The sequence below is a fragment of the Nerophis lumbriciformis genome, linkage group LG26 (genome assembly GCF_033978685.3).
Source record: "Nerophis lumbriciformis linkage group LG26, RoL_Nlum_v2.1, whole genome shotgun sequence".
NCBI classification, from domain to species: domain Eukaryota; kingdom Metazoa; phylum Chordata; class Actinopteri; order Syngnathiformes; family Syngnathidae; genus Nerophis; species Nerophis lumbriciformis.
This window is the reverse complement of record NC_084573.2, coordinates 25,659,437-25,672,165: the sequence shown is the minus strand read 5'-3', so window position 1 is coordinate 25,672,165 and position 12,729 is coordinate 25,659,437. Positions and strand designations below refer to the sequence as shown.

At 42.8% G+C, this 12,729-nt stretch overlaps 1 protein-coding gene across 14 annotated transcripts in view; it reads right to left on the bottom strand.

Annotated features, from left to right (window-relative positions):
* The window catches only part of ptprk (protein tyrosine phosphatase receptor type K), a 196,429-nt gene extending 195,277 nt beyond the window's left edge, over nt 1-1,152 (bottom strand). For 5 of the 14 annotated variants that reach the window (XM_061987110.2, XM_061987109.2, XM_061987111.2 and 2 more), the window contains exon 1: nt 832-1,148. In XM_061987110.2, the coding sequence (XP_061843094.1) occupies nt 832-913 (82 nt within the window). In that variant the 5' untranslated portion in view covers nt 914-1,148. Of the gene's footprint in view, nt 1-831 lie in introns of all 14 variants that reach the window. The other 9 variants (XM_061987101.2, XM_061987107.2, XM_061987105.2 and 6 more) reach the window with 4 other exon arrangements.
* Nucleotides 1,153-12,729: the final 11,577 nt, after the last annotated feature.

Here is a 12,729-nt window from a genome sequence, read left to right as displayed (position 1 = left end):
CAATTGAGAATCGTGTTGAATCGAGACTCGATTCCGAATCAAAGTGACCCCAGGAATCGGATTGATTCACACCCCTAATTTTAGGTCTACATTGGGGGGGGGGGTTTCATTGAAATAAGTTCATGGCAAGTGTTTTAATAAATGTGCACACCACTGTATATACAGTATATATGCCTCTGCACATCGTGTGTATTAGGATGTGTGTGAAGCCGAAGCCTGCCGAACATCGGGACGCTTCCAACACGGCTGATTATGCTGCGCAAACAGTGATTACAATGGCAATAACTGAAGAAACATGAAAATAAGCAATATTAATAACACAATTCGTGGCTGATAATGAATGGGCAGAACTTTTTGCTCCTCCGTTTCTGCCTGCTCGTCGTCCTATGGTTAACAAATGCGACTGATTAAAGTAAACTTGTACATTTTTAATAGTGTAGAAGTCAAAATGTCAATAAAAAAACATGTTAGTGGAGGTTTTTTGTGCAAGGTAAGCAAATATCAGTCTGCTTGGCAAACAGCCCGAATTCAAACGTGAGGCGAACCAGTTTCACGCTTCGCAATAACAACATTTGACACACCGGTAACGACAATTGAGAGAGAATAAACTGTTACAATCGACATGTTGTGGCGTTTTGGGACATTTAGGCGTGTTTTAGAGTCGGTGGCAACAAGCACGGCGGTAATTAGGAACTTTTCCGCTGCGCCCTGAACGCACCTGGCAGGAGCTCGCCTCATTACACACGCGAGGTTTCACTTCCAAAAAAACGTCCGAACAAGCGAAAAAATAAAGCGTTCTAAAGTCAGATTTTGGGGGTTGTTGGCGCCTACCTTGTAGCATCTGCCCGGAGACATTCCCAACAGCCGAGATGAGGAGGAAGAGTCCCGGTAAAAGAGAGAAAAGTGTATCCATGTTTTTTAAACAGCGTCCTGGCGAGAAGTGCGGAACACTTTCCCCTCAAGTTGACTTTCTTTCTCCCTGGGAGTTTGTCCGTCTTCCAATGTCCTCAGTGGCGTCTGAGTGATTATTCCTCCTGCCGAAGCCGAGTGGAGCGCTCCATTCTCTCCTTGTCTTTTCTGGCTTTTGGCTTCCCAACAGGCTGGCAGGATTCAACACTTTAGACTGAGGCAGCGCAGCACAGGCGCCCGCACGCGCTAGAGGGCGTGACGTCACAAAGGGAGAGTTGACACAACATTGTTTTTGAACACTTCCGGGTGTTAAAAAAGCTATTAATCGTAACGAGTAGTTGTTTTTTTTACACTTTTGTATGGACAAAATAATGATTTATTTAGTGCTGTCAAATGATTAAGTATGAAGATGTGACCGCAGTAAAAACCCTTTGATTGATTGATTGAGACTTTTATTAGTAGGTTGCACAGTCAAGTACATATTCCGTACAATTGACCACTAAATGGTAACACCCGAATACGTTTTTCAACTTGTTTAAGTCGGGGTCCACTTAAATTGATTCATGACACGGATATATACTATCATATATACTATCATCATAATACAGTCATCACACAAGATAATCACATTGAATTATTTACGTTTTTTACAATTGGGGTGTGGAGAGGGCGGGGGGCGGGGGGGGGTTAGGTTTGGTTGTTATCATCAGTCATCAACAATTGAGAACAGAGAAATGGATATTGGAACAGTGTAGGTCTGACTTGGAGGATATGTACAGCAAGTAGTGGGCAGAGAGAGAGAGAGAGAGAGAGAGAGAGACAGAGAGAGAGACAGAGAGAGAGATCAGAAGGCATAAGAAAAGTATCTGCATTTGATTGTTTACATTTGATTATTAACAATCCGGGGAGGGTGTTAGTTTAGGGTTGAAGCTGCCTGGAGGTGAACTTTTATTGCGGTTTTGAAGGAGGATAGAGATGCCCTTTCTTTTATACCTGTTGGGAGCGCATTCCACATTGATGTGGCATAGAAAGAGAATGAGTTAAGACCTTTGTTAGTTCGGAATCTGGGTTTAACGTGGATAGTGGAGCTCCCCCTGGTGTTGTGGTTATGGCGGTCATTTACGTTAAGGAAGTAGTTTGACATGTACTTCGGTATCAGGGAGGTGTAGCGGATTTTATAGACTAGGCTCAGTGCAAGTTGTTTTACTCTGTCCTCCACCCTGAGCCAGCCCACTTTGGAGAACTGGGTAGGAGTGAGGTGGGATCTGGGGTGGAGGTCTAGAAGTAATCTGACTAGCTTGTTCTGGGATGTTTGGAGTTTAGATTTGAGGTGCTAGGGTACCAGGAGGTGCATGCGTGATCGAAAAAGGGTTGAACGAGAGTTCCCGCCAGAATCCTCATGGTGACGGTTAATATTACCGTTCTCAATCAATCAATCAATCAATGTTTATTTATATAGCCCTAAATCACGAGTGTCTCAAAGGGCTGCACAAGCCACAACGACATCCTCGGCTCAGATCCCACATCAGGGCAAGGAAAAACTCAACCCAATGGGATGACAATGAGAAACCTTGGAGGGGACCACAGATGTGGGGAACCCCCCCAAACACTGAATGATAACCAGTGTTTGGAAGACGATTTAAAAAAAGTAATGAATCATAGTTACTGGGAGAAGTAATTATTGTGTTACTTAAAGGGGCCCTATTACGCAAAACCAGCTTTTCCTAACTTTTGGTACCTGCAGTTGTGAATTTGGGATCTGCATAAGTCCTGAACATTTGAAATCCAACCGTCGGAGATATTTATAAAATGATCTTGCATGCCTTCCTACTTCAGCCAAACGAGCCGTTTGGAATTTGCACAACCTGGGACCTCACCGGTTGGGAGAAACGTCCATATATGGTATTAGTGTACCTAGAGTGCCTTGCGCGAGTCCGCCAGAGTCAATAAGCTCTTTCTTTTTTTCCATCCTCTTGTTGTGGGGCAGACTGGCTCGTACATGCACATCAATCAATCAATCAAAGTTTACTTATATAGCCCTAAATCACGAGTGTCTCAAAGGGCTGCACAAGCCACAATGACATCTCGGCTCAGATCCCACATCAGGGCAAAGAAAAACTCAACCCAATGGGATGACAATGAGAAACCTTGGAGGGGACCGCAGATGTGGGGACCCCCCCACAAACACTGAATGATAACCAGTGTTTGGGAGATGATTTTTAAAAAGTAATGAATCAGTTACTGCATATTTGCCAACCCTCCCGAATTTTCCGGGAGACTCCCGAATTTCAGTGCCTCTCCCGAAAATCTACCGGGACAAATATTCTCCCGAATTTCTCCCGATTTCCAGCCAGACTTAAGGCACGCCCCCTCCAGGTTCGTGCGGACCTGAGTGAGGACAGCCTGTCGTCACGTCCGCTTTTCCTTCATATAAACAGCGTACCGGCCCAGTCACGTTATAACATCTACGTCTTTTGGAGAGTGCTAGAGATGCGCGGATAGGCAATTTATTTCATCCGCAACCGCGTCAGAAAGTCGTCAACCATCCGCCATCCACCCGATGTAACGTTTGATCAGAACTGCACCCGCCCGCCATCCGCCCGTTGTTATATATCTAATATTAATAAAAAAAAAAAAAAAAAGGGTGAAAACTACGCGAATTGCACCTTGTGCAGACAAGATTTTTCGATTGGACACGGAGGAATTAGCTATGTAAAAGACCACGTTGGGACAAACAAACACAAGTCTAATGCCGTTGCTAGCGATACAAGTGGAAAACTTTCAACGTTTTTCGTCGCCCAAACAGATTCTTTGGATGTGATAAATGCCGAAGTTTTATTTACGGAGGCAATAATTGAGCATGGACTTCCAATCGCACTGGCTGATCACATGGGACAGTTAATAATGTAATGCAACCTTTAAAAATCATTACGCGGTGATCGCGATCCCAAAAATAAACTTTTCTTGCATGATAATGTCCAGAAAAATTCGCTTTATATTACTATAGAGTCCTTTTAACGAATGAGTTTGATGGTTTATCACAAACCTTAAATGAAAGAAGTCCTTTGTTCTCCTGCACCATGGCCTTGCTTCGTGTTTGGTGCGCAATCCTGTCGGCAGGGCCGGCCCGTGGCATAGGCCGTATAGGCAAATGCTAAGGGCGCCGTCCATCAGGGGGCGCCATGCCAGTGCCACAAATGTTGGAGAAAAAAAAAAAAAAAAAAAGTTGTTACTATTATTTCTAAATACAAAAAAATAATCTCACGTTAATTAAAATGCAAAGTAAAGCCTATTTAATAGAAATATTATTTGTTACAACATTACGCCCCCCTCCTCCCCCCGCACGGTGCGCCCCCTCCCTTCCCGTATCATGACTCTTTTTGGACGTCACCACATCAAAAAATCAACACAAGATGTCAAAACGGCCAAAACTGTCAGGTGCCCAGGGAAGAAAAAAGAGAAAAGAAGAGGAGAAACTAGAAAAGACAGAGGTAGCAGGTAGGTAACGTTAGCCTACATGAAATTATTTGTCTGTTACAGAATGTGATAGTAACCTGGCTTTTTAGCATTAAGCTAATGTTACATGATTCGGCAATTGCTAATCAATAAATAGCTAGTTCTGTTTTAACGTCGGGTTAATATTGTGGAGGGGGCTAAATTGTTATGGAAAATAATAATGTATCCATCCATCCATCCATCTTCTTCCGCTTATCCGAGGTCGGGTCGTGGGGGCAGCAGCTTAAGCAGGGAAGCCCAGACTTCCCTCTCCCCAGCCACTTCGTCCAGCTCCTCCCGGGGGATCCCGAGGCGTTCCCAGGCCAGCCGGGAGACATAGTCTTCCCAGCGTGTCCTGGGTCTTCCCCGTGGCCTCCTACCGGTCGGACGTGCCCGAAACACCTTCCTAGGGAGGCGTTCGGGTGGCATCCTGACCAGATGCCCGAACCACCTCATCTGGCTCCTCTCGATGTGGAGGAGCAGCGGCTTTACTTTGAGCTCCCCCCGAATGACAGAGCTTCTCACCCTATCTCTAAGGGAGAGCCCCGCCACTCGGCGGAGGAAACTCATTTCGGCCGCTTGTACCCGAGATCTTGTCCTTTCGGTCATGACCCAAAGCTCATGACCATAGGTGAGGATGGGAACGTAGATCGACCGGTAAATCGAGAGCTTTGCCTTCCGGCTCAGCTCCTTCTTCACCACAACGGATCGATACAGCGTCCGCATTACTGAAGACTAATGAAATAATAATGTAACGTTAGGTAATTACAGTACTCCCACCTTACATTCCTCAGGGACATTTGTATTAGATCTTTAAGCAGGTGTTTTTTGTTTACATTATTGCCTTCTGGTTAGCTAATGTTTGCCCTGCAGGTAATAGTCACTTTTCCACCCCTTTATATATTAGGTATAGTTGTAAGTAAAAAAAAAAGGTCAAAGACAAAGCTATTCGGGTTCTTGTGAGTATATACACTTCACTGCCGATGTGGGGGGGGGGGGGGGGGGGCGCCACCTAAAATCTTGCCTAGGGCGCCAGATTGGTTAGGGCCGGGCCTGCCTGTCGGCTGTATTTCACAGCACGACATACTGTTAAAAGTGTTTATACTATTTATACTTTCAATTAACAAATTGAAGTCTTGTGAAAGGTTGACAGGATAACTGGCATTAACTGTCAAAATAATTTCAAACTATTGAAGTTAGCTTACAGAATAAACATGTCAATCAACCCATATGATTTTTGCTGTAATATTTTTGTTTTGAAAAGTCACTGTGACTGATAGAAAAGTGATGGTTTTAGCAACATTTTAACCTGTCTGAATGCTAATACCGTATTTTCCGCACCATAAGGCGCCCTGGGTTATAAGCCGCGCCTTCAATGAACGGCATATTTCAAAACTTTGTCCACCCATAAGCCGCCCCGTGTTGTAAGCCGCATCTAACTGCGCTAAAGGAATGTCAAAAAAACAGTCATGGAATCGTATATCAACATGGACGGAGCTGCTGAAAAAAGCCACCCGGCCTCTTCGCGTAAACTTAAACTTACCTTAACCACTCGCTCATCTTTTCTTCATCCATCCCTTCGAGTTAGCTTTTATGATGACGCCGGCTGGAAAGGTCTCTTTTGGCAAGGTCTTCCTTTTGAATATCACCATGGGTGGAAGTTTCTGGCCATTAGCATGGCAAGCTAGAACCACAGTGAAGGATGACTTCTCATTCCCTGTGGTGCGAATATTCACCGTACGTGCTCCCGTTGTATCCACAGTGCGGTTCACAGGAATATCAGTTGCTGTGAAATAGTAATCCGTGTGCGGATGGAGAGATTGCGTCTTTTCATGAACCGGATCCCTGTCACTTGGTAGGAGCCATTTTGTGGTCTTTACAGATGTAAACACACAAAGGAAATGAAACGTACAGTATATCCGCGCGCTTTTTCTTCTTCTACGCGGGCGGGTGGTTGCTTACAGTAGAAGAAGAAGCGCTTCCTGTTCTATGGGGGCGGGTGCTTACCTTGGCGGTTGCTTGCGTAGAAGAAGAAGCGCTTCCTGTTCTACCGGGAAAAAAGATGGCGGCTGTTTACCGAAGTTGCGAGACCGAAACTTTATGAAAATGAATCTTAATATTTATCCATATATAAAGCGCACCGGGTTATAAGGCGCACTGTCAGCTTTTGAGAAAATTTGTGGTTTTTAGGTGCGCCTTATAGTGCGGAAAATACGGTAATCATTTTGCGTCGGGGGGCGAAGCCCTGAACCCTCCACCAGGACTTTGTCCTGGACCTACCGGGGCCTGCGGCCCTTGGACCCTGGCTACTAGGTTTTTCTGATTTAAAAGTTGGCAGGTATGGTGAGGTTATAAAGCTTTTGCCTGTTAAAGAAAGGAGACTGATCCAATGCAGCACAGACTTGCGCGTGCCACGCTGTCACGACCCAGACGCACACCAGTGCGCAATCATATGGGAGCCGCGCTGAGCGCACCTCCAAGCGCGTCTCGCTGCCGGCGACGGCCAGGTATGGGCCCACGCTCCAGCGCCATCCATTTTCAGGGCTAGTTGATTCGGCAGGTGGGTTGTTACACACTCCTTAGCGGGTTCTGACTTCCATGGCCACCGTCCTGCTCTCTATATCAACCAGGGTGAGCCCCACCCCTTTCGTGAGCGCACTGCGCGCGGAGTGACCCCTGTTACGCGCCCCCGGCAACAGGGGTGGCGGACAGGTAAGCTGCGCGGGCGGAGCGCGCGGAGTGACCCATGTTACGAGCCCCCGGCCACGGGGGTGGCGGGCAGGTAAGCTGCTTACCTGCTGCGCGTGACGCCGGCCGCGGCGAAAGCGGACGAGGCGGGGTGTTGGTGCGGTGGGCGCGGTAGTGACCCTGGACGTGCGTCGGGCCCTTCTCGCGGATCGCCTCAGCTACGGCTCCCGGTGGGGCCCTCTCGGGGGAAGGGGCCTCGGTCCCGGACCCCGGCGAGGCGTCCCTTCTCCGCTCCGTAAAAGTGTCCATCTCTTTTCTTTTTTTTTCTTCTGTTGTGGCATATGCAGCAGGTGCCTGCTCGTTTTTCGTATGTGGGTAACAACATTTAACTATGTATATATATTTCCGAATTGGTTTAACTGCCAACCGCAAAAAAGAAAAAAAAAGAAAAAAAAAATCTAATTAATCCGCCCGACCCGACCCGCGCGCGGATAAAATCTTTTTTTTTTTTTTTTCATCCGCCCGATCCGCGGATAATCCGCGGACTCCGCGGTTGTGTCTGCAAACCGCGCATCTCTAGAGAGTGCACAACTGCACACACAACAAGAAGGAGACGAAGCAGAAGAACGAAGAAGAGACAGTCATGGCGACGACGAGTGACAGAGAATAGAATGAGGATGGACAAATTCAAACCTAAACTCACTCCTTTCCTGCAAATTAAATTTCACAGATGTTGCCCATACCTATGCTCCTTCAAAGGCTGTGCTACTGGCTGCAAAGCATTGCACTTTCAAATACAACAATGAGTAGAGGAGTGTTATGTGTGTGTATATGTGTAAATAAATGAACACTGAAATTCAAATATTTATTTTATATATATATATATATATATATATATATATATATATATATATATATATATATATATATATATATACACATATACATACATATATATATATATATATATATTTATATATATGTATATATATATATATATATATGTATGTATATGTATATATATATATATATATATATATATATATATATAAATAATAAAATACATATATATATAGTTAGAATTCACTCAAGTATTTATTTTATTTATAGATATATATATATAAGAAATACCCCCCCCCCCCCCCCCCCCCCCCCCCCCAAATCTCCCGAATTCGGAGGTCTCAAGGTTGACAAGTATGAGTTACTGGGAGAAGTAATTATTGTGTTACTTAAAGGGGCTTTATTACGCAAAACCAGCTTTTCCTAACTATTGGTACCTGCAGTTGTTTATTTGGGATCCGCATAAGTCCTGAAAATTTTAAATCCATCCTTCGGAGATATTTATAAAATGATCTTGCATGCCTTCCTACTTCAGCCAAACGAGCCGTTTGGAATTTGCACAACCTGGGACCTCACCGGTTGGGAGAAACGTCCGTATATGGTATTAATGTACCTAGAGTGCCTTGCGCGAGTCCGCCAGAGTCAATAAGCTCTTTCTTTTTCTCCATCCTCTTGTTGTGGGACAGACTGGCTCGTACATGCACATTCATCAATCAATCAATCAATCAGAGTTTATTTATATAGCCCTAAATCACAAGTGTCTCAAAGGGCTGCACAAGCCACAACGACATCCTCGGCTTAGGTCCCACATCAGGGCAAGAAAAAAGTCAACCCAATGGGATACAATGAGAAACCTTGGAGGGGACCGCAGATGTGAGAAACGTCCATATATGGTATTAGTGTGCCCAGAGTGCCTTGCGCGAGTCCGCCAGAGTCAATAAGCTCTTTCTTTTTCTCTATCCTCTTGTTGTGGGGTAGACTGGCTCGTACATGCACATTCATGTACTGGGTGTGGGTGTGGGGAGGAGAGGGGGGCGGGGGGGGGGGGGGGGGGGGGGGGGGGGGCGTGTCTGTGTTTACTAACAACGGAGCCGCAGTCGAATGTCTTAACATGGAGATATTCTCACTTCTTTTCTTTTGTCAAGCACAAAGAAAAGAACATTTTAGTTAAATGTAAGTTGTGTCTTGGATCAAAGATCCCGTCTACTGCCCAAAACAACAATTCAAATCTGCCTGGTTAGGCTTTGTGTATGTCACGTGTGCCTTCCTTAGGTGAAACCAGGTTTACAGCTATGTTGTTATTATGCTGTTTGTTATATATGTATGTTATGTTGCAGCTATTTAAAATAGTTTTGTCAATTTGTCGTGGCCTGAAATAAATTGGCCCTTTGAAACATATCTTTGTCTTTGTGTGTTGTATGTAGACCACATTGCTTAGCAGAGTTCAGTGATGCAAATGCAAGTCAAGTTGATGAACAGATTGTTTTATTCTCCAGTGCAATAACAGTACTGAAATGAAGGCTAATAGGGCATTAATGGGAGCTTTTAAAAAAAAAGAAGAAAAAAAAAAAGTAACTAAATAGTTACTTTTCACATTAACGCATTACTTTTTGGTGTAAGTAACTGAGTTAGTAACTGAGTTACTTTTGAAATAAAGTAACTAGTAACTGTAACTAGTTACTGGTTTTCAGTAACTAACCCAACACTGGTGGTCTGTATGGGCGGCAGCAGCACTCAGTTGTAGTACACTTTTCCACCACTTGTGGCAGTAATGACAATAACACTCCATCCATCCATCCATTTTCTACCGCTTGTCCCTTTCTTAAGCGCAAAAATTACGACTAAAGTGGTGAAGCTATATTTTCAATTGCACTTTCATTTTAATGCCCGTTTAGTTAAGAAACATTATCATTATTAATTTAGTTTATACAATTGTATGCTAATTGAATTTTTGACCGTTATTTGAGTCCCTTCCTATGCAGTATATTTGGTTAGTACTTATTTTTCTAATCAGTCTGACCTAAGCCTAAGGTTTATGTGTTACATAAATATATATTATTTATGATTAACACATGCTTTCATATCATTTGACAAGGTTGTAAACTGTAAGTAGGTTAAATATAATTATTGAATTGGAATAAAATCAAGAGTAAGATTACCAATTCAGTGTTAATATTTGAGTGGGCCTCGGGCCCCTCCGTAGTGGAAAAGTTGGGCCCCGAGGTCAAAAAGGTTAAGAATCCCTGATCTAACCTAAATGTAAAACAACCCTCACCCTTGAAGCAAAGGAGCATATACGGGATAAATAAATTGTGTCATTAATTAAAAAGTTAAAGTTAAAGTACCAATGATTGTCACACACACACTAGGTGTGGCGAAATTATTCTCTGCATTTGACCCATCACCCTTGATCACCCCCTGGGAGGTGAGGGGAGCAGTGGGCAGCGGCGGTGGCTGCGCCTGGGAATATTTTTTGGTGATTTAACCCCCAATTCCAACCCTTGATGCTGAGTGCCAAGCAGGGACGTAATGGGTCCCATTGTTATAGTCTTTGGTATGACTCGGCCGGGGTTTGAACTCACAACCTACCGATCTCAGGGCGGACACGCTAACCATCTGGGTATATACATGATTAATGTGGTAATTTTTTGGGTGATTAATCACATGAGTTAAATGGTTATTTTTGACAGCCCTGGATTTTGTGATTGTGTTTTTTTTTAAATAATTGTGAAAAATATAGAAATTGTGAAAATATATATATGTTCTGTTACGTTTGTTATGCTTTCAACTATTTCCTATGCACTCACATGTTACTTTGGCTTCCGCTAACGACCACAACTCGAAATGTTTTCGCTTATTTGGCACGTTTCCATTCCAGTTTGAGTAAGTGAAATATGTTTCACCTTAGTTAGTTAGTTTCACTTTATTCCCCACATGCATACAATACAATTCCAATGTAATGCATCACATTGGATGAATATTCGCAACACAAGTGAATGTTGAAACACACTGATAAGTTACAGCTGCAATAACACTCCCCGTATATTTCGTGTCATCTCATGTTTCTTGTGTGTGCTGGCATGAAAATAAAGTTTCTTGTATCCTTTAATTGCCATGATGAGTGGTTGCTCACTAAGTTTAAGCTCCAGAAAAAAAAAACACCCCCACTACCATTTTGACAGAGATTTATTTTTTATTTATCAGTCTGATAAACAAGAACATGCTTTTATTGACTGGTTAGCATGTCTGCCTCACTACAGTCAAAGAGATTCGGGTTCCAACGTGTGCCAAAACATCTCTGGAGTCTACCCCTGCTTGCGATGGTGTTTACGCAGCAGCAGGCTATCAGGTAATTACATGCGTGATATCTGTACCATGACGTATAAAGTACTTGTCTGACAATTGCTTTCAACACAACAGAGCAACAGAACTGAGTCTCAGGTGGTGAACTTCACATTCCAATGATGATACGAATAATTAACTTATTTTGTCAAATGTATTTTTTTTATTTTTATGAGAGAAACTTTCTTGGAATGTATGAACATGGAGTTAGTCAATAGGGGTGTCCCGATGCGATCGATGTGATATCAGCAAAAAAACAGGATTATAAATAGGACGATGTCGGTTTGCATCAAAAAAATCTCAGATATAATCTCCAATACAAGCAGTCCTGCAGCTCGTTTACTTAGGCTACTTGGAGCTAGCAGCTACACAACAGCTAAGCACACAATAGCACACAAGTTAGACTTACGTAATATGTGTCCTTCATTGCAGTTTAAAACAGCACATTTGTCAATATAATCAAGTATCTAATAGTTATTGTTGCATATTATTTACACACAATGTCTCCAAGGCAGAAATGTATTAGAAGGTATTCAGTAACAAACGTGTCCGCAGCATTCAACTTACTGCGCCATGACACTTAATGAATTATTGTGGCCGCTAGGTGTCGGCCCAAAAAAATTATCACTCCACTTCAACTTGAAAACAACATAAGTCCATTCCAGGCAGGTAATAATAAACATTTTTTGTGTTTTTTATGCCTACCATTGTTCTACTGTTGGAGTACTTTCACTTGATCAAACCTTTTCTAACATTCCACACTACGAAATAATAAAAGGACGCATGACTTCAAGTTCATTCTGATTTCATATCGGCCAATACTCAAGGCTTCAATTTCAGTATCGTGTTGAAAGTGAAAATGTGTACGTGGATACTGAACACCCCTTGTAGGACCGAACGAAACTAGTTAACTCCAAATTCATAGCGCCTCTGCTGCTTCTAAGAAGTAGTGCACTTTTTTCTGCTTCAAAACAAAATTTAAATGAACTGATTAATAATAATTTGTTCAATCGGTATGCCTTTACCTCGAGATGGGTACCTTTCGCAATTCAATCTATACTGGAACAATCGATACCGCCACTCAACGGTACCAATTGTAGGTACTTTTTTGTGTGCTCATCGGGTGGTAAATGTTAATTATGAGGGGGGGATTATATATATATATATATATATATATATATATATATATATATATATATATATATATATATATATATATATATATATATATATATATAACGAAACTTCAGTGTCTCATTTTCAAGTACTGTACTGTACTGTATTATATAGTAGACTTTGCTTGCAGTTGCAATTTCAAGATGTTAGATAGCAGTAATATACAGACTTCGGTGTGTTACCTTAGTCGGGAAGTAGTCTTTGCCATTAAGTTGAGTGTGCCAGTCTTGTCTTTTGTTGAGCCTGACAAAGTGTTTATACTGTAAGTATTGTACTTAA